An 18,928-nucleotide genomic window follows, 5' to 3' on the forward strand; every position below is an offset into this window, starting at 1 on the left:
GGCACGTGACCCCGTACTCCAATCAGACCTTGCTCGGCTCGCTTCGTCACATCAAAACACGTGACCAAGTAAACCAATCATAACCAACAACTCAATCGACTGCTCTTTCGTTTTAGTGCTCGGAAACGGTAAGTATAAAATACCTTTTGAAACAATATTTTCTGTATAGTTTTTCTTTTTTCCGTGCCTGGAATGTAATATAAACACACGTATTGTATGTTGTAAACATTGGGAACTGAGAAGAGGCGTCCGGCGACAAGATGCTGCGTCATCCTATGAGAGCGTTCGTAAAACAGACAGAAAATGTGGAAACAACAAAGCTATAATCTGTATAAAACGCCTTTAAGTCATACATAATCACATTTCCTTTACTTAGACCGCTGTCATGTGTTTAAATCCGACATTGAAGAGTGTTTTTTTTTTTTTTTTTGTACCCTGCAGTTGTCGTCGTCGTTTCTTGAAAAAAAAAAAAAAAATCATCATCATGGCCTCTGGAGCTTTGTTCCCCAGCATGGTTTCCGGTTCTCGCGGCTCCTCCAGCAAGTACCTGGTGGAGTTCCGAGCCGGCAAGATGACCATGAAGGGCAGCACGGTGACGCCCGACAAGCGCAAAGGCCAAGTCTACGTCCAGCAGACGGACGACTCGCTCATCCATTTCTGCTGGAAGGATCGCACCACCGGCAACGTGGATGATGTACGTTCCTTCCTTCCTTCCTTCCTTCCGTCCATTCGGCGGCAGGTCGTTTGGACCTCCGGGTGGCATTAGAAAAACGCATCATTGCGTCATTTGAGGCGGAGTGGGGGGCAAAAACTTATTTTCTGATGGTGTCATTTAAATACGGTAAATGTGTCTCCAACTCAGGGCCCCCTGGGCAACATCTGGCCCGCCACATCAGCTTTTGTGGCCCGCCGAAGCAAATCATGTATGGCAACACGGATGAAATTTGTTCTAATCTGGTCCAAAATTTCAAGTTGTCATGGACGATAAATCACGTTTACAATATTGTTCCCAAACCCATTTATACAGTAACACAAACAATAGTTCAACAAACCTATCCTTGTCTTTTGGTTTGCAAAGTAGTTATCCATCCATTTGTTAGGTGCCGTAATTTCCGGCCTATAATTTTTTTCACACACCTTCCACCCTCCGGTTTATGCGGTGATGCGGCTAATTTGTGCATTTTTTTTTTTCTAACGGCCGCAAGCTGTCGAGCGGAAAAGGTAAGAGTGAGACCGGTGGAATATATGTGCTGAGGAAGTGACTTTTACCGGTCTGGCCCTGTTAGCACTGCGCTAGCGTATTACTGCTGTGCGTCAGTGATTTTTACCTGTATGTTTTTTTAAACCAGCCCTGTTAGCGCGGCGCTAGCACTAGTGTTAAACTCTCTGTGTGCTGTCTTTGTAAATATGTTGTTTCATTGTGGGTACTTGCGGCTTTTACCCACCTGCAGCGTATTTATGTACCAAATGGTATTTCCTTTACAGATGTACTCGGTGAGTCGGTGTGTGTGAAACTATGTGAGGCTTATAACTAGGTGCGCTCTGTAAGCCGGGAATTTCGGTATATGTGATGATATGATGAGATTTCACAGTTGTAACGGTTTTCTGAGGGTCTCTGTAATGTGGCCCACCTCAAAAAGGAGTTTGACACTATTGTCAGGTGAAAAAAAAAAAATGTTGAGACAGATTGCCGGCCGAAGTTTACATTTGAGCCGGTAAATTTATTCAAAAGTAGATTATGGTGGAGGTGGAAATGCTTAAGGTGGTCACTGAGGGACTGGCAAGTTTATTCTATGCTCTTGATGCGGAACTGGATAGTGCGCTGTTTTCTATTATTACGATGCAATGTTAGCCAACGGAACATTTTATTAATACCTGTGGCTACTCCCAACTCTATAATACAGTTTTGTAGTCTTTTTTTTTTTTTTTTTTTTCTTTAAACTAAATTTTATTTGCAGCGCACGTTTTAAAAAGTTCCCACAGCTGAATGAAAATGCCGCACATAAATAGTGCTGAACATGAAATGCTAAGAATCCATACATGGGTTTTCTTTTTTGATTCGAAAAATGTCATCTTTGAAAACCTAAAATCAGTCTTTGGGGCAGTCCTCCGACTGCATCTTCGACCAAAGCGGACCGCTAACTTTTTAAAGCCATCCACTCGACTTGTCCTCCCTCAGTCATAAGTTTACAAGTTTTGACTGTTTTTTTTTTTTTTTTTTTTTTTTTTTTTTTTTTTTTTTTTATTATTAAAGGCAGTCAAGAAACCAAACTCAACCTTTTGTGTGGAAATCGGCCTGTGCAACTTCAAACACGTTTTTGTCATCATTTTCAGTTCAAGTGGGCGGCACGCAAAGTACCCTGGCGTCCAACGTTGGACTTTTTGTGAAGGTCTTCGTTCAGGTTTTTTGTTTCAGGCTGTGTGCTTTTTCTAGTCCCTAAAAATGAAAGCTCTTTTCGATTTGAACGAACTTCGATGTCAGAATTGCGTATCGGTCCCAACGTGTGTGATTTGAAGAAACAAAACAATTCCTCAAAACCATTCATTATCCAAGCCGCTTATCCACATAAAGGTTCCCGGAATCTATCCCAGCCGGCTTCGTAAGAAAGTTTGACTACACACTGAACTGGTCGCCAGTCAGTCGCAGGGCACGTATCGACATCAGTGAGCGGGAATCGATCCCACGCTGCCTGCACCAAAGTCAGGCGCGTGTACCACTACACCACCAGTGACTCCCAATTCCTCGAAACCACGTCCCAATAATTTGGGTGCCAGTTCACGGGATGAACTTCGTGACAAGCGTTTGGAGACTCCAGCAGACAGAACAGCACTTTTTTGAGAAGGCGTCCACCGGGTTTTGAATTTGGCCGTTTGCTCAAATGCAGGACCTCATCATCTTCCCTGACGACTGCGAGTTCAAACGGGTCAGCCAGTGCACCACCGGACGCGTCTACGTACTGAAGTTTAAAGCCGGCTCCAAACGGCTTTTCTTCTGGATGCAGGTACGCCTCTCGGTTGTGTCCTCGCGGGTCCCCCCTGCGTACAAATCTGTTCTGATTTCAGGAAGCCAAGACCGACAAAGACGAGGAGTACTGTCGCAAAGTCAACGAGTACCTCAACAACCCGCCCATGCCCGGCACGCTGGGTAGCGGCGGCAGCGGAGGACACGATCTGTCCGCTCTGGGAGGTACGCAAACGCAAACGCACACTAAAGCAAAATTTCAGTTTTGCAGTCTCAAAGTATGGCAATTACGTCTCAAACAGGTTCAGTAGGTCCATTAGGAAACGTAAAAAGAAAACAGTTGACGTGTTCTAAATCAAGTCAGAATGTACTACAACAGTCAAAAGTACAGTGAAGCCTCGGTTCTCCAACGTTCCCGTTTTCGAACAAATTGGTTTTTGAACGAAATTTTTTTTTTTTTTTTTTCTCCTGCTTCTGTTTTCAAATGAAAACCGGTACTCGAACGCCCCCATATTTTGTGCGCGGCCAGCTGACCCACGACGCACTTTGTTGTGAATTCCCATGCTGCCGAAAAAAGCCGCAAATAACATAACGCGCATAAACAGTTGGCCCACCCGCGACGCTTTTTGTTATCGTCATTTCGAACAAACTATACGTGTATTTCTACTATGCAGGTTATTATTAGGAAAAGCTAAAAAATGCTTTAAAAGCCTAATTTTTTTTTTTTTTAGGCATGGAACGCATTATTTCTTTTTCCATTCATTGTATTGGGAAGCATCGATCCGGTTTTTGAACAGATCACTTCTCGAAGCATTTTCTGGAACGGATTGTGGTCGAGAACCGAGGCGTCACTGTACTTATTTCTCAGTAAAAGAGTAGCTGTTCTGGTTTTGTACTGGAGCTGAAACTGCCTCAGTATCGAGTCCAGTATTTATTTTATCACTTTTAAATATGACAAATGTTCATAACTGCTGAGGTTTGGATGAACCCAAATGTGTTGATAATTGCGTCCGACGGCAGCCGCCCTTCATGAGCACTTTTTGCATATCTTTTTTTACTACCAAGATTGAAAAAAGAAACTGAGAGCGACTCGAAAGTTTTCGTGGTTTTGAAATCGGGATATTTCAAACTGGGCAGCGCTTCCCGATTCAGCGCCCACTAGTGGCGGCTCCACTCATTTTTCTAGTTTCTACAAGAGTTTTCCTCTTTTTTTTTTTTTTTTTTTTTTTTTTTTTTTTAACATTTGAAAACGGAAATGTACTTGCACTTCACCGCAGGTGATAATTCAAAAAGATGTAAACGGAGCGACTCGATCGCGAGCGGCCACAACCTGGACAGGCAAGAAGTTGCCCATCTTTGGCATTTAGAGAATTGCTTGTTCCGAGAATGTTGAAAAAAATTCACCGTCGAGCTTGAAAACAACCATTTGGAGGACGAGTGTTGGGTGTCTGTACTTTTTGCCACTTTTGCACGCGACGCGTGACCCGTTGCGCTTTCTTGCGAAAGGCGAGGGCGGCCTGCAGAGCCTTCTGGGTAACATGAGCCACAACCAGCTCATGCAGCTGATCGGACCGGCCGGACTCGGGGGTATCGGTACGTATGGCCCCCGCTCGAGCGCCGCCGAATGATTTTTGTGACGTCGGCTGACGAACGGATGTGTGGCGCGTGTCCCCCCTCGCAGGCGGTCTGGGCGCACTCGCCGGTCCGGGCCTGGCCAACCTCTTGGGCAGCGGCGGCGGCGGCGGCGGCGGCAGCGGCGGCAGCAGCACCAGCAGCAGCAGCGTTCCTGCTGCCAGCAACTCCTCCACAAGGTGTCCGGAAATGATATAGACAAATATTATTTAAGCTGCGGACAGAATGTTAAAAGTCGTTTTTTTTGGTTTTCTTTGTCCGCCTCGATCTCCTTTCAGCCCGTCCACCGCGGTGACGCCGACCTCGACCTCCGCCGCCAGCCGCCCGGGCGCCTCCCAGACCTCGGCCGGCGCCGCCGCCAATCCCGCCGCTACCTCGGCGGCCTCCCCGCCCGCGAGCACCCCCCCCACGCCCACGCCCACCCCCACGCCCACCCCCGCCCCGTCGGCCGCGGCCGCCAACCCTACGCAGCCCATCCAGCTGAGGGACCTGCAGAGCATCCTGGCGACCATGAACGTGCCCGCCGGCGGCGCCGGAGGTGAGCGGGCCGACCGGGTGGCGGAATATTTTGTTTTCCGTGACAAATATGAACGCTGAATCCTACAAAAGGTTTTCTAGTGTTTTTAGTTCCCTGGTAACGGGCAGCAGTACGTGAGTTGGTTTCTTCGTAAACGCGTCTTTCCGAGCAACAAACCGGACGAGCAGAACCGGGACCTCGATACCGAGATAGAAACGTTTTGGTTTTTGTGACATACGGGAGTAAAAACGGCGCTACGCATGACTCTGGATGAACGTTGGGGATATTCACAAGTTTGTTTTGCCCACAGTGGACTTGGCCAGTGCCCTGACGCCAGAGGTGATGGCCCCCATCCTGGCCAATCCTGACGTGCAGCAGCGGCTGATGCCCTTCCTGCCCAGCGGGGAGTCGCTGCTCCAGAGCACGGACGAGCTCCACAACACGCTCACCTCGCCGCAGTTTCAGCAGGCAAAGTGGTTTTGACACAGTTGAGCGGACTTGTTTTGAGCGATATTGGGGGGAGGGGAAAATCCTTCAAAAAAGACATTTGAAGTTTTCCAATATCCTCTGCTCATTCCTAATACAGTGATGCCTCAGTTGTCGACCACGATCCGTTCGAGAAGTGATTTGTTCGAAAACCAAATCGAAGTTTTCCATTACAACGAATGGAAAAAGAAATAATGCGTTCCAAGCCTAAAAAAATTGGACTTTTTAAAGCTTTTTTTTTTTTTTTTTTTTTGCTTTTCCTGATAATAAAATGCGTGCATAGTTTAAATAGTTTATAAAAATCATTTAAGAAATATATATTTCCGCTTAAAACGTATGCTAGGCCGGGAGTGCATTGCCGTACCTGGAGCGACTCGGCCCCCGGCCTTGTAAACTTTTTCTAATTGACAATGACAAAGCGCGTCGTGGGTGGGTCAGCTGCCGGCACTGCACGCAATATGTCATCGCCGGGTTTTGTCGGGTACCGATTTTCAATTGAAAACACAAGCAAAAAAAAATCTTGAAATTTTCATTCAAAAAGCGAAAACGGGGACGTTTGACAACCGAGGCTTTACTGTACTCTCAAACTGAAGAGAAGACAAAAGGAATTACACGTTGAGTATTTAAAATAGCTTTACCTCAGATCATCTTCCTAACAATGCAAAACGCCACAGAGGGGCTAACGAAATTACCTGCGTTCCATTTGAATAAATAACCCATGTAGACTGGTAAAGTAGTCATAGTTGCAGGCAGATTCTTTATCCTCTGCAAAGAACTAGTATTACAGCAGGTGACCTTAGTGAGATTTGCTGCCCCCAGGGGGGCCAAGGTGCACATTGCAGTTATTTTATTGCCATCCAAAGCAACTCTTCAATGAATCATCACGCGATCATTGAACATTTCAAGTAGTTGCGTTGCACCTTTCAATGAATTCTGCCGTACTTCAATCCAACGTCGGATTTTCTGGTTGTCGTCAAGTGTTGCACTCACCCCGCAGGCGATGAGCATGTTCAGCAGCGCTCTGGCGTCGGGGCAGTTGGGCCCTCTGATGAACCAGTTCGGCTTGCCGACGGAGGCCGTGGACGCCGCCAACAACGGAGGTCAGTGGAGTCGCCGCTGGGGATCCGGCGTAACGCAACACACATTGAAAAGAAAACACATTCTGGAGTTTGTCACGTATGTGGAAAAATACAAAGAATTTGTCGGGAGTTGCTCTACGCAAAAAAACCTCGTTTGCAGATCTGGAGGCTTTCGCAAAAGCCATGGAGACGGAGACCAAGTCCGAGCAGGATGGAGAGTCCAAAGACAAAAAGGATGACGACGAGGACATGAGCTTGGACTAAGAATAACTCTTTATGGATTATTAGGATGATGGGGTTTGAATCTATCGCAGCTCGAACGCATTTCAATAATAAATCCTGCATCGACTTCAATCCGCGTTGTGCTTGTGTCCCAACGTCGCCGGGACTTGGGGGCCGGTCCGCAACTTTTCCACCTTCGGAAGGAGTATCGGCAAATCCCGTAAGTAATTCGAGGAGTAGGCCGTTATGAGTAACTGATGACTTGATTTGAGAACTGAATAATTACAGTGTGGGATGTGTGAAGCGCAATGGGGCCCTGCAAATTCTCCATTTGTCGTCAAGTTTTCTGATATTCAAAGAGTTAAATTTAAAGTAGACACTACTGAGCAATTCATACCGAGTTTATCACATCGCAGGTCACGTGATCGTTTTCTTTTGAACAATAAAGCATACGGTCAGCAGGGGGCGCTATTTCTCGCCATCACAATATGAAAGCTCGCTTCTCCAACTTCCCGTTTTCAAACAAATTGTTTTTTTTTGCTTTTGTTTTTAAACGAAAATCAGTACTCGAACACCCCCGACAAAACCGGGAATAACATATTGCGTGCGGCCAGACCAACACCGCCAAAAAAACACGGGAATAACATGATGCATGCGGCGCAAGCGGCTGACCCACCCACAATGTGCTTTGTTACTGTCAGTTCGAACGCCCCGCAAAAACCCCCCGAAAATGACGTAATTTCGCGCGGTGCAATCAGCTCACTTTTGTTATTGTGGGTAACGCGGCCTGTACAGAGACATGTCCCGATAGTGACTGTTTTTCTTATCAAGGACTACCATATTAATACCTTAAATTATTCCATTGTATAAAGTATTTAAACTATACACCTATTTCTGCTATGCAGTTTGTTAGCAGGAGAAGCTTAAAAAAAAAAAAGCCAATTTTTTTTTAGGCTTGGAACCCATTATTTCTTTTCCCATTCATTGTAATGGGAAACATCGATTCGGTTTTCAAACAAATCACCTCTCAAACCGTTTTCTGGAACGGATTGCGGTCGAGAACCGAGGCATCAGTCTATCTGTAAAGGAGCCATTGTGCCGACACATTTGAATTGATTTGCATGATGCATTGATTAATTAGTTTTAGGTTAAAAAAAAAAAGCACCGCAAAAAAGGCTTTACATATTTTAATCGTTCACACAATAATAAACATTGATTTATTTGACTGGTTTTCCACCAACATTCAACATTTTTCAGCAGTTTTGACACATTGAAGGTGATTTCACGAGACAAATATCCAGAACACAAAAAGTGAACATTTTCTTTTTCACTGGAGTTGGAGGCACTTTTATTACTTGCACGTTCACATTTAACGACAAAAGCAAAATTCCTGAGAAATCAAACGTGCCTGCGATACACACGGAGCTGCCATGAAATATGTTTGAAGAATGCTACACGGTAGTCGCCAGCCACGATGTGCGTTTGGTATTTAGTCAAAGGGTTCAGACTGCATCGGTGGCTTCAAAAGACATCTTGTAAAAAAACACGGAAAGCCATTCGCCGTTTATTCCATTTTCCTTGACTAGTACTGGGTGTACTAGTCACTCTTTTACCTCACTAGAATTCTACTACTGAGTCACAAAAATGTGACTTTTTTTTTTTTTAGGTCATACGCTGTGCCGACCCCGAAAGGGACGAGCCGAAAGGAACACACACACTAGTCAAAAGTAACAGACATGCGACACTAGTTGACATCTGTGTGCTACTAGTACCACTAGAAGTGCGAGATACGTAGAATTTCATAAAGTGAGTAGTAGTACTAGTAGCACACTAGCGATTTGTGTTCTGAACCAGTGAGAACAAAAGTCCTTTACAAAAACTGGATATCAAGGATTTCAAACAAACGCTTCTGAAATTCGGTTTAGTCGTAGCGGTGGTGTACTAGTACATGGCGCGCCGCCGTCTAGCCCTGCTGCACCAGACGTCGGTAGTGCGGCATGACCTTGCTCTCGGGCAGGTAGAGTCCCATCTCCAAGGCGACCAGCACGGGGAACTCCAGAGGAACCAAGTCCCGCCGGTTTATACGGAATCGCTCCTCCAGTTTCTGCCCGGCGACAACAGGCCACAACGGCAACGGTCTTTTATATGAAAAAAAAAATGGATTTGCCCCCCCCCCCCCCACCGTTTCCATCGGTGACCACGCCGCTCTACTCACGTCGATGAGCTGCTTGACTTCGGGCTTCCTCAGGTCGCTGCTGATCTTGGCGGCCAGCAGGACGCACGCGGCCGCCGCCAACTTCCTGTTGGGCTTGTTGAGCCGCCCCTGCAGGACCAGCTTCTCGAAGTAGACGAACGCCATGGCGACGGTGACGGGCTGCAGGCCGCAGTCCTCGCTCACGGCCCGCATCTCCCTCTTCAGGCTGAGGCGGACGAAAGGCCGCTGGGGGGTTTCGTTTGGCAAGTGCGGCGCGGAGAGACGTCCGTACCTCCTGATCTTGCTGAGCGTCAGCAGGATGTGAGGGAACTTCTCCTTGAAGGTCTCGTTCATGTCCTTCTTCAGGTCCGACGGCTTCACGTACTCGATGACGGTCGTCTGCGAGCGAGACTTTTTTTTTTTTTTTTTTACGACCGCCGTCGAGCTGAGACAGTCTTACATTGTTTAAAAAAAAAAAAAAAACCCTGCATGCAGAAATAATGATTATCCATCAATTTCCTTTGCCGCTTATCCTCACCAGGGTCACGGGGAGGGCCGGAGCCTATCCCGGCTGTCAACGGGCGGGGTACACCCTGAACTGGTTGCCAGCCAATGGCAGGACAACCAATCGCACCTCGGGACAATTTTGAGTGTCCAATTGATGTTGCATGTTTTCGGGATGTGGGAGGAAAGCGGAGTTGCCCACCCGGAGGAAACCCACCCAGGCACGGGGAGAACATGCAAACGGCACACGGGCGGGGCCGGGATCGAACCTGGGTCCTCAGAACTGACACTTTACCAGCTGATCCACCGTGTCGCCTATAATGATTATCTTGTCTCCAATTTTTTGGGTCAACTTTTGCTACCAAGCGGAAGAGAATTTCATTGTTCCGCGTGACACTACACGAAGGCGGCATAGATCGATGAACAGAATGCATGATGGGTAGGACATAAATCATTTTCAGACACATCGCTTGCAAATGGAGGATTTCTCATGGCACGGTGGTCGGGAAGCAACGGAACATTCATTTTTTTTTTTTTTTTTCCACACATTCACTCCCAAGTCAGACCAAGACCGTCGGGTGCTACTTTAGATCAGGGGTGCCCAGACTTTTTTTTTTTTTTTTTTTTTACCCCAAGATCTACTTTTCAAACAGCCAGCCTCTCGCATTCTACCGACCATTGTGAAAGAGCGTAAATAGTCGTCCAGCTAGCTCGCTAGAACGCGCCTTCACGTGCGTGCAATCGACATATCTGCCGCACCTGAATCAAGCGACGAGAGGGATGATCGGCTGACATTTTTTTTTTTTTTAATATTTTTTTTGGGGACACCATCACGCCCCGCGATCGACACATTGCGCACTCCTGCTTTAGATGACGCGCATTTCCATTCTACGCCGCGCAATGACCATAAACACAATCACATTAATAGGTACAGGCCCGTTTACCGCAGCCGTTACGTTTCACGCGCGAAGGGGGGAGCAAAAACAACATTTTTGAAAATGATTCGACGACGACACTCACCACATACGACGCAAATATCAGAACCCTCTTGTGTCTCCCGCAGGGCCAGCGGGGGTCACTGAGCAGGTCGGGGTCGTACTCGGCCACCTCGTCCGCATCTGAGGCGACACGGCCAACGGCGAAAACTTTTTAAACTCGACGAATTCGTACGGCAGTCACGGCCGTGACAACGCCACGTACGCAATATTCATACACGTAACCGATATAAAAAATGATGTTGACTTTGAATTTTTCAAAACGTGACACATTAAAGCAGCACATTGAGGTTGTTTTGATTATCCTGCCCCCTAGTGGCCGATGTGTACACACAGGCAGGAGCTGCAGAGTCACAAAGAATTCAAGTTATACCGATTCAAAAAATGCAATTGCTACCGTAATATCAATTGATATTTCCCTGGTTTAAAAAATAAAAACTTTTTGGGGGGGGGGGGTGACGTGGGTGCTGAAATGGATTCACTTTAATGGGGAAAAAGATTTGAGGGATGCGCATTTTGTGTTACTGAAGGGACAAATTCAACTTCATATCGCATTATGATGCAGTACAATACAAAAACAATTTGACATTAAACAAGTAGGATGAGGAAATATCACCAGAAAATTAGCACATCATTTGAACAAATTAGTTTTCATAGAAAACAGCTCATGTGTGCTCTTTTTGCACATTCAAAATATACTGAAACGACAAAATGAAAAATGTGAGTTTTGGGTATTTATATACATTATATATTCATTTTCTTAGCTGCTTATCCTCACAAGGGTAAAATGTATCTAATTTCGGACATTTGACACTACAGAAAAAAAAAAAAAAAAAAAAGTCACCCATTTTAAATACCCGTCCATTTATTTTTTTGAGCCGCTTATCCTCACAAGGGTCGCAGGAGTGCCGGAGCCTGTCCCAGCTGTCAACGGACAGGAGGCGGGGTACGCCCTGAACTGGTCGCCAGCCAATCGCAGCGCACATGGAGACAAACAGCCGCACTCACAATCACACCTAGGGGCAACTTAGAGTGTCCAAGTAATGTTGCACGTTTTTGGGGATGTGGGAGGACACCGGAGTGCCTACCCGGAGGAAACCCACACAGGCGGGTCTGGGATCGAACCCGGAACCTCAGAACTGTGAGGCCAACACTTTACCACCTGATCCACCAGGCCTCCGCAATTTTATTCATCTGCTCGGATTAATGTCCAATCAATGCAGGCTGAAGAAAACCAAAATAAACAAACATTTGTGGCCTGATCGTCTTCGCACGTGACCAAAATGTCGTTTTCATCTGCATCAAATGTACTGAACAGTTTTGCTTCCTTGCTGGAAGGAAACAAGCATTCGCACTCGCAACCACACCTACGGGCAATTCAGAGTCTCCAATCGACGTTCATATTTTTGGGACGTGGGAGGAAAGCCACGCGGGCACGGGGGGGCATGCAAACTACACAACGGATTCGAACCTGGCTCCTCAGAACTGTGAGGCGGACGCTCCACCGTGAAAAAAAAAAAAAAAAAAAATGGGTTCACCCTCCCAATCACGCGGATCTCTAAATAAGGTAGAAATCGTCACGCCATAATCGGAGCCCCGTGTACATACGCGCTTCTTGCGGCGTTGCCGCGGCGCTGTTTAGGCGGGAAGGGGTGAAGGTCCTCGGCCCGTTGCCGCGGAGACGCATCACGGGGGTTTGAGCGCTGCAGTTTTCCGGTGCGCTGCCGCTGCGCTGCCTCACCAAAGCGTTGGTCGGGTAAAGGAACTGAGCGTACGACACCGTCTGAGCGTAGAGGACGAGGAGGAGGAGAAGAAGAAGAAAGCGCATTTGTCGGAAGAGAAATGCAGGAAAAAAAAAAAAAAAGTAAACACTTGAGGGGGAGGGGGGGGCGTGGCCAGACGATGCACTGGCCCCTCCCCCGCTCCAAAAAAACGTAATTCACATCAGCTCTCGTTCGCCGGTTCAACGGCACGCGGAAAACGCACCACCGAGGCCGCCACAAATGACGGAAAACCTCGGCGTCGGTTGAAATCCCGAGCGAAGGAGCCGACGCCGCCCTTGAGCCTGCCGCCCGTCCTCCGTTGCGGTTAGCGACCGGGGACGGCCCAATTTATGCTCCAGAACCCCACGCAACAGAAGCTATAATTAGCCTACTCATATTCACCACCAACTTGAACTAAAAACTTTGAATTATGAATCATTTTTGATGATGATCACATATCCGAATCGATTTACCGCAAAGCATAATTGAAAAAGAAGGTTGAATTTTTGGCACGTCGGCGACGTTAAGCGTCACTCGTGTCGCGCTCGTCCCGATCGCTGCATTCGGCCGACGCTGACAACAATTCTGATTACATTTTTCATATTCTACTGTGATTGAGGACTTTTCTTTTGACAGGTTAGTAATGGAACAAATATTTGCTACTAATCATCGTGACACTAACACCTGACTTATCGGAAAGTGTATTTTTCACAATTGCAATATTTGTCCATATTTTTCAGCACTACTCCCGATTGCCATCTCGTTGGCTTCCCAGTGACGAGGACTGTGATGAAAGATTTTGCAAAATAATTCCCATGTGATGTTCCCGCTTGGAGCTTTTTCTCCCGTTTCGCCGCATTGCCAAAGACGTTTCATGAGCGAGCGGCAACTCTGGATGAGTCCGCCGCACGCAAGAAAGCCGCCAGGGCGAGTGGCGGCCATATTTCAGCGCGATGTGCTTTAACGCGGCGGCATCGTATTCATTCTTCAAGCCTCATTTCATACACAGCGATGCCTCGGTTCTCGACCACAATTCATTCCGGAAAACGTTCAAAAAGTCATTTGTTCAAAAACCGAATCGATGTTTCCCCATTACAATGAATGGAAAAAGAAATAATGCGTTCCAAGCCTAAAAAAAATTTTTTTTTAGCTTTTCCTGATAATATAGTAGAAATACATGTACAGTTGAACTACTTTATATAAGAAAATAATACATAATAATGCATTTATTTTTTGATTAAAACGTATGCTTTAGTAGTAGAGTACGCTAGCGCATTGCCGTATCCGTAGCGACTCGGCCCCCGGCCTTTTTTTTTTTTTTTTTTTTAAATGGACAAAAGTGCAGAATAACTTCAAACGAGCAAGTTGCCGCCTTTGGAGCCGTGACTGGGGGCTAATGCGGTCGTCCTCCAGATGAAGAAAAACAACAGTCACTACCGGGACACGTTATTACCATTTCTGGGATTTTTCGGTGGCGTGGGTCAGCCGGTCTGGCCGCGCGTATTATGTTATTTCCCGGTTTTGTCGGGGGCGTTTGAGTACCACCAATTTTCGTTCAAAAACAGAAGCAAAAAAAAAAATGGTGAAATTTTCGTTCGAAAACTGGGACGTTCGCCAACCGAGGCTTTGCTGTATCTGACGACGATTCCAACCATTTGAGACCCGTCCAAAACCTCTCTGCGAATATTTCTCGACGCTTTCCGCGGTCGGGCTTACTTTGCCGCCGCCGGCCAGCTCCACGCCCTCCAGCGAAGGAAGCAGGTCCGCCGGCGCCACAGAGGATTGCCGCCGCTGCGCCTCCATCTTTGCGTCGCTGATCGCAGAGAATGGCACGTCGCGCGTCATTTCCCGGCTTCCCCCGCAGCAAATGGAAAGGCGGCGACGGGGGGTGGGCGGGGCAACGGAAACGCGGCGAGGGGCGGGACTTGCACGCGTACCTGGGCTGAGCGATCTCTCCGTAGGGCAGCACCGAGAAAGCGGCGTAGAGCGAGCGTCTGGCGCAAATCAGCAGGATCCTGCGGGGCACAGCAAGCGCACGACAGATACGCGCCGAGGGTCCGAGGTCAAAGGTCACGCTCGTCTACAAATGAAAATATGATCAATATGTGACAGGAAGCTATTGCGCATTTGCGGGGATCAATCACGGGGTCCGAATGAAATGCCCTAGAACTGTACAGAAAAATTGCTTTGTGATGAACTGAACAGGCCCAGCCAGGTTCTGCTGAGTTCTGCTGACATTTACCGTGGATGAAAGTCGACACACCCCTGACAGGATTTGGTGATGTTCCAATGAAAAAAAAGCGCAGGGGAAAAAAAAAAAAAAAAAAAAAAAAATTGTCCCAGCATTCATGTGACGTGTACACCTCAATTGAAATTTACATTATTATTTTTTGGAGAGTCAGGCAAGGAAAACCGAGAAAATGTGACAATGTGGTTGCGTAAGTGTGCACACCCTCTCAAGAGTGGGATGTGGCTGGTTTTTTTTTTTTGTTAAATTACCCAATCACATTCAAACTGACGTAACTACACAGAAATGTTGCAATCTGCTTTTTTTTTTTTTTTTGCTTTTCAGCAGAAATCTGAAGGTTTTGCGTTAATGCTGCTCGAGATTCCCCCCACCTCGATTGAGGTCCAGTTCCAGCTGGAGAAGAACAGCCCCAAAGATTTATAGTAGCGAAGGCGTTTTTGGGGTGCAGGGTTCAACATGGACTTTTTTCAGCTACTTGCTCAATAACTTGCCCACTTGCCATCACTTTCAACAAATATTACATATTTTTAGAGCAACTGATGATAATCCCTACATCATATAAAATATATTCTAGGTTTGTTATCGTTGATTGCATCGTTTATTAAAATAAATAAATAAATAATGAAACATAAATCTAAATTTAAAAAAATATGATAAAAGTTTGGCACAATAAATTAAATAAAATGACAAAATACTAAATAATGACTTTTAACAAATAACTAGTGAATTTTAAAAAAATATGGCAAAAGGTCGGCACAATAACAAATGACTAAATAATGACAAGTGAATAAAATACTAAATAATATTTTTATTGATCAGGAAATCTATCTTCCCCAGCACAAGTCAATAGGAAATATGAATTGCCAATCAGTGTGTAATTTCAAACTTTTGTTTGTTGTCGTTTGTTTGGATTTGCTTACAAGACTGACCGGATGAAGCATTCAACAATATGTCGGCCGCTTTTCCCTTTTGTGTTTCATCCCAATAACTAGTAAATAATAATTAACTAATTCATGCAAAATGACAATATTTATGTGAAAATTCCCGTTTGCCCGGTCGGTCGTGCAATCGTGCCGGACATTTGCTTTCCCAAAGATGCTTTTCGGGCAAGTCGAGCGATCGTTAACGTCGAGCAGTTTTGTGATTGCGCCAAACCAAAAAAATTACGAGTTTCATCCTTGCTCAGTAGTTTGGGAGATTTCTGATGAATCAATGATTGATCGTGGTCTTATTTTGCAAAATCACAAACACTTGGCATTTGAACAGGGCTGTGTATACTTTCCTCGAGCATTTTTCATCAGTTTTCTTCCGGGTGATCTGCCTGATGTAAAATGTAGCGTCCCGGCTCAATCACCAATCACTGGATTGATCCATTTTTTTGGAATTCCCATCATTACGATCACCACAACCTAAACTGAGTTGAACGGATCGAAATCCTACCGCGACGATCGTTTATTTTGAAATTTGATCGGCACTTCAGTGTCAACACTGCAACCCAAAGAAAAAAAAAATTATGACCACAACTCAATAAAGAGAATTCTTGATTCCGGAAAAGCCCGTTTAGTAGCTTTGCCGCGACGACGACCAACAACACACACCGACGCACACCTGAAGGTCACCAACATGGGCTTGTTCTGGCAAAAAGACACAAATGATACGAGTAGGGAGTGAAATGGTGGAGACGGTTAAAAAAAAATAAATAAAAATGGCCGCAGGGTAATAATGATTTCGAAGTCCCACACCCATGCGTCATGTAATTATTAGACATTTTGAGAACGCGTCATCGCTGCCTGCATTAAATTACTTTTGAAACGGCAGTCACTCACATTTGAAAAATGTACGGGTGTGGTCAGCCATGCCCGCAGCTATAAAGTTGCGAGTGTGTGTTTTGGTTGTAATTATGAGAGTAGCCCTTTAAGAGCGAAGGGGGGCGGTGTCAAGTAAACAAGGAAGTGCAAGTAGGCTGCTTCCGTGTTAAAAAAAAAAAAAAAAAAGTCAGGCTGCGGTTCACTGCGCTGGATCCGTTTTCATGTGCGCTGAGAGTGTGCGACAAGTGCGCAATCGCGCAGCTGAGAGGGAACATCGGTCAAGACTACACAAAATAAGCGATGTCTTCCGATATCTATATAGTTCTACTCGTAACAAAGTTTACCCGCGTGATTTTTCACGCTCGACCGTGCAGATCTGCGCCCGTCAAATCGCAGTGATTGAAACGGGTTGCAACCGAGCCCGACGGAAGCGGCACCCGTCTCGTTCTTCTGCAGCTTTTTAGAACAACGGCCATGGAATTAAAGTTAAAAAAAAAAAAAAAAGATTTTTCCGTCTACTTAAAGGTTCCCGCTCAGTATTGTATGTCGATGAAGGCGACTGACCTGCATCCCCGGGTGTCGTACTGCCTCATACTCTTGATGAAGAAGACTTTCTTTGGCACTTTGGGTCCAGGAGAACCGGAAACGTTCCTCAACCTGCGGGATCATCCATACTGGGTGAAGATCACCAGAAGGCAGAAAATACAGTGATGCCTCAGTTCTCGACCACAATCCGTTGCAGAAAACGGTTTGTTCGAAAACCGAATCGATGTTTCCCATTACAATGAATGGAAAAAGAAATAATATGTTACGAGCCCGAAATTTTCATTATTTTTTTTTTAAATCATTTTTGTAGCTTTTCCTGATAATAAGCTACATAGTAGAGAAATACATGTATAGTTGAACTACTTTATATAATAAAATAATTTAAGAAATATATTTATTTTTTGCTTCAAATGTATGCTTTAGTAGTAGAGTAGGTTAGGCTGGGAGTGCATTGCCTGCCGTATCTGTAGCGACTCAGGCCCCTAGCCTTGTAAACTTTTTTTTCCTTTTTTCAACAAAAGTGTGCATTATGTCATTTCCAATTTTTTTTTTTCGTATTGACAAAAACAAAACGTGCTGTGGGTGGGTCAACTGCATGCACCGCACACATGATGTTGTTTGCGGGTTATTTCGGAGGCGTGGGAATTGACAATAACAAAGCGCATCTGGGTCAGCTGTTCTGGCAGCGTGCAATATGTTATTTCCGGGTTTTGTCACGGTGTTCGAGTAGCGATTTTTGTTCGAAAACTGAAGCAAAAAATCTCGAACTATTCGTTCAAAAACAGATCTGTTCGAAAACCGAGGCTTTACTGTGATCAAATCTGCATAGTGTAATCTAACATTTTTGCACTTATTTTCATACGACAACATGACGTAAATATTAGGCCAATATTAGGCGAGTTGAAGTCAAGTGCGGTTGAGGTCGTGATTGACGCAAACGGACGTGGACACGAGTGACGCGGAGGAACAGCGGCGACGCATTTAAGACGAGCAAAATGGTCCCCAGTGATGTTCGTGTTCTTTTTGGCAAAAGTCGTGCAAATGTTGCCCACACAATGAGGACAGCGGCGAGGCACCGACCTGGGTCGGGAATCCTGAGACTGTCCGGGGGCCAGAGGGCTCACCGCGGGGGTCGAGCGACCACGGGAGACAAAAGCCTGTTGGCCGCCGGTCAACGGGGACAGCGGCGGGGCCGGAGTGTCGGCAACACCGCCCCCCTCCAGAAACACCTCGTTGGCCCCCGTAGACCTGACCGAAGGACTGATAAAGACTCCGGGGAAACTGGACGAAGAGCTCCCGGCCACCGACGCGGGCTCCGCCGCCCGAAGCGGAGCCGGGGACCGTGGCGGTTCCGCGGCGGCTTTTCGAGCCGCGTTGTCGGGGTTCGAGCGACACTGCGGCCGTCCGTCGAGAGAGATGTTGCTGAGGAAGAACACGGCCGCCTGTCTCCTTTTGGAATCCCTGGCTTTCCGACGCTGTTCCCTGAGCGCTTTACCGCTGCCGGTCCTGCCGACGGACTGAAGGCCGCAGACGGCGGACGCCATCCCGCCTCACAATGGCGACGACTGCGGCTAGCTGGCAGCTAGCAAAAGAGACGGTGGGCGAGTGGGCGGTGCCGCAGCCTCTCTCTTTACGCTACTGGCTAATTACAGCAAAGCTCATATCTTATTGGTCGTGTCGGCGAGTAAGCAAATACACGTAACCAATGATTCCACGTCATTGGTCCCACTGGTGCCCTGCTGAAACGTGATTGGCTGCAGGAAAAGTCCTCCCTGACTGGCTGGCTAGGAATCACGTGGCTCTGGCGCTTTGGGAGGCAGGAGGATGCCAGTTTTTGTTTTGTTTTGTTTGGTTTTTTTTGACATGGACGCAAATATGATTGCCAAATAAATTGTCCAAAAACTTCATACTAGCAATAGGATGTCAACCTTGAAATAAATTCGGCACTGACAACATCAGCGTGTGTGTGTGT

The 18,928-nt window shown here is 46.4% G+C and overlaps 2 protein-coding genes across 7 annotated transcripts; one reads left to right on the plus strand and one right to left on the minus strand.

The window, feature by feature from the left end:
* adrm1 (ADRM1 26S proteasome ubiquitin receptor) lies at positions 1-7,030 on the plus strand. Of its 3 annotated transcripts, none has more exons than XR_009798859.1 (10): positions 1-128; positions 442-694; positions 2,886-3,002; positions 3,064-3,187; positions 4,469-4,555; positions 4,644-4,773; positions 4,873-5,132; positions 5,422-5,598; positions 6,595-6,697; positions 6,837-7,030. XR_009798859.1 is itself a non-coding variant. In XM_061846803.1 (10 exons), the coding sequence occupies exons 1-10, from the start codon at positions 304-306 to the stop codon at positions 6,938-6,940; spliced, it is 1,362 nt and encodes a 453-aa protein (XP_061702787.1). In that variant the 5' UTR covers positions 195-303; the 3' UTR covers positions 6,941-7,030. The 3 variants fall into 3 exon arrangements, 1 of the variants encoding a protein (XP_061702787.1); XM_061846803.1 differs by lacking the exon at positions 1-128 and adding an exon at positions 195-329 and having other exon boundaries at positions 5,422-5,579; XR_009798858.1 differs by lacking the exon at positions 1-128 and adding an exon at positions 197-329.
* Positions 7,031-8,069: 1,039 nt separating this feature from the next.
* On the minus strand, positions 8,070-18,839 carry LOC133514791 (CDK5 and ABL1 enzyme substrate 2-like). Of its 4 annotated transcripts, none has more exons than XM_061846759.1 (9): positions 18,037-18,839; positions 16,975-17,067; positions 14,292-14,369; positions 14,071-14,167; positions 12,200-12,374; positions 10,617-10,714; positions 9,385-9,503; positions 9,114-9,318; positions 8,070-9,036 (listed from the first exon to the last, which is right to left on the minus strand). In XM_061846759.1, exons 1-9 carry the CDS (start codon positions 18,498-18,500, stop codon positions 8,794-8,796), a joined length of 1,572 nt encoding a protein of 523 aa, XP_061702743.1. In that variant the 5' UTR covers positions 18,501-18,839; the 3' UTR covers positions 8,070-8,793. The 4 variants fall into 4 exon arrangements, with proteins under 4 accessions (XP_061702743.1, XP_061702752.1, XP_061702760.1 ...); XM_061846768.1 differs by having other exon boundaries at positions 9,385-9,491; positions 18,037-18,829; XM_061846776.1 differs by having other exon boundaries at positions 8,070-9,002; positions 18,037-18,816.
* Positions 18,840-18,928: the final 89 nt, after the last annotated feature.

This window comes from Syngnathoides biaculeatus, chromosome 2 (assembly GCF_019802595.1).
Source record: "Syngnathoides biaculeatus isolate LvHL_M chromosome 2, ASM1980259v1, whole genome shotgun sequence".
NCBI lineage: Eukaryota > Metazoa > Chordata > Actinopteri > Syngnathiformes > Syngnathidae > Syngnathoides > Syngnathoides biaculeatus.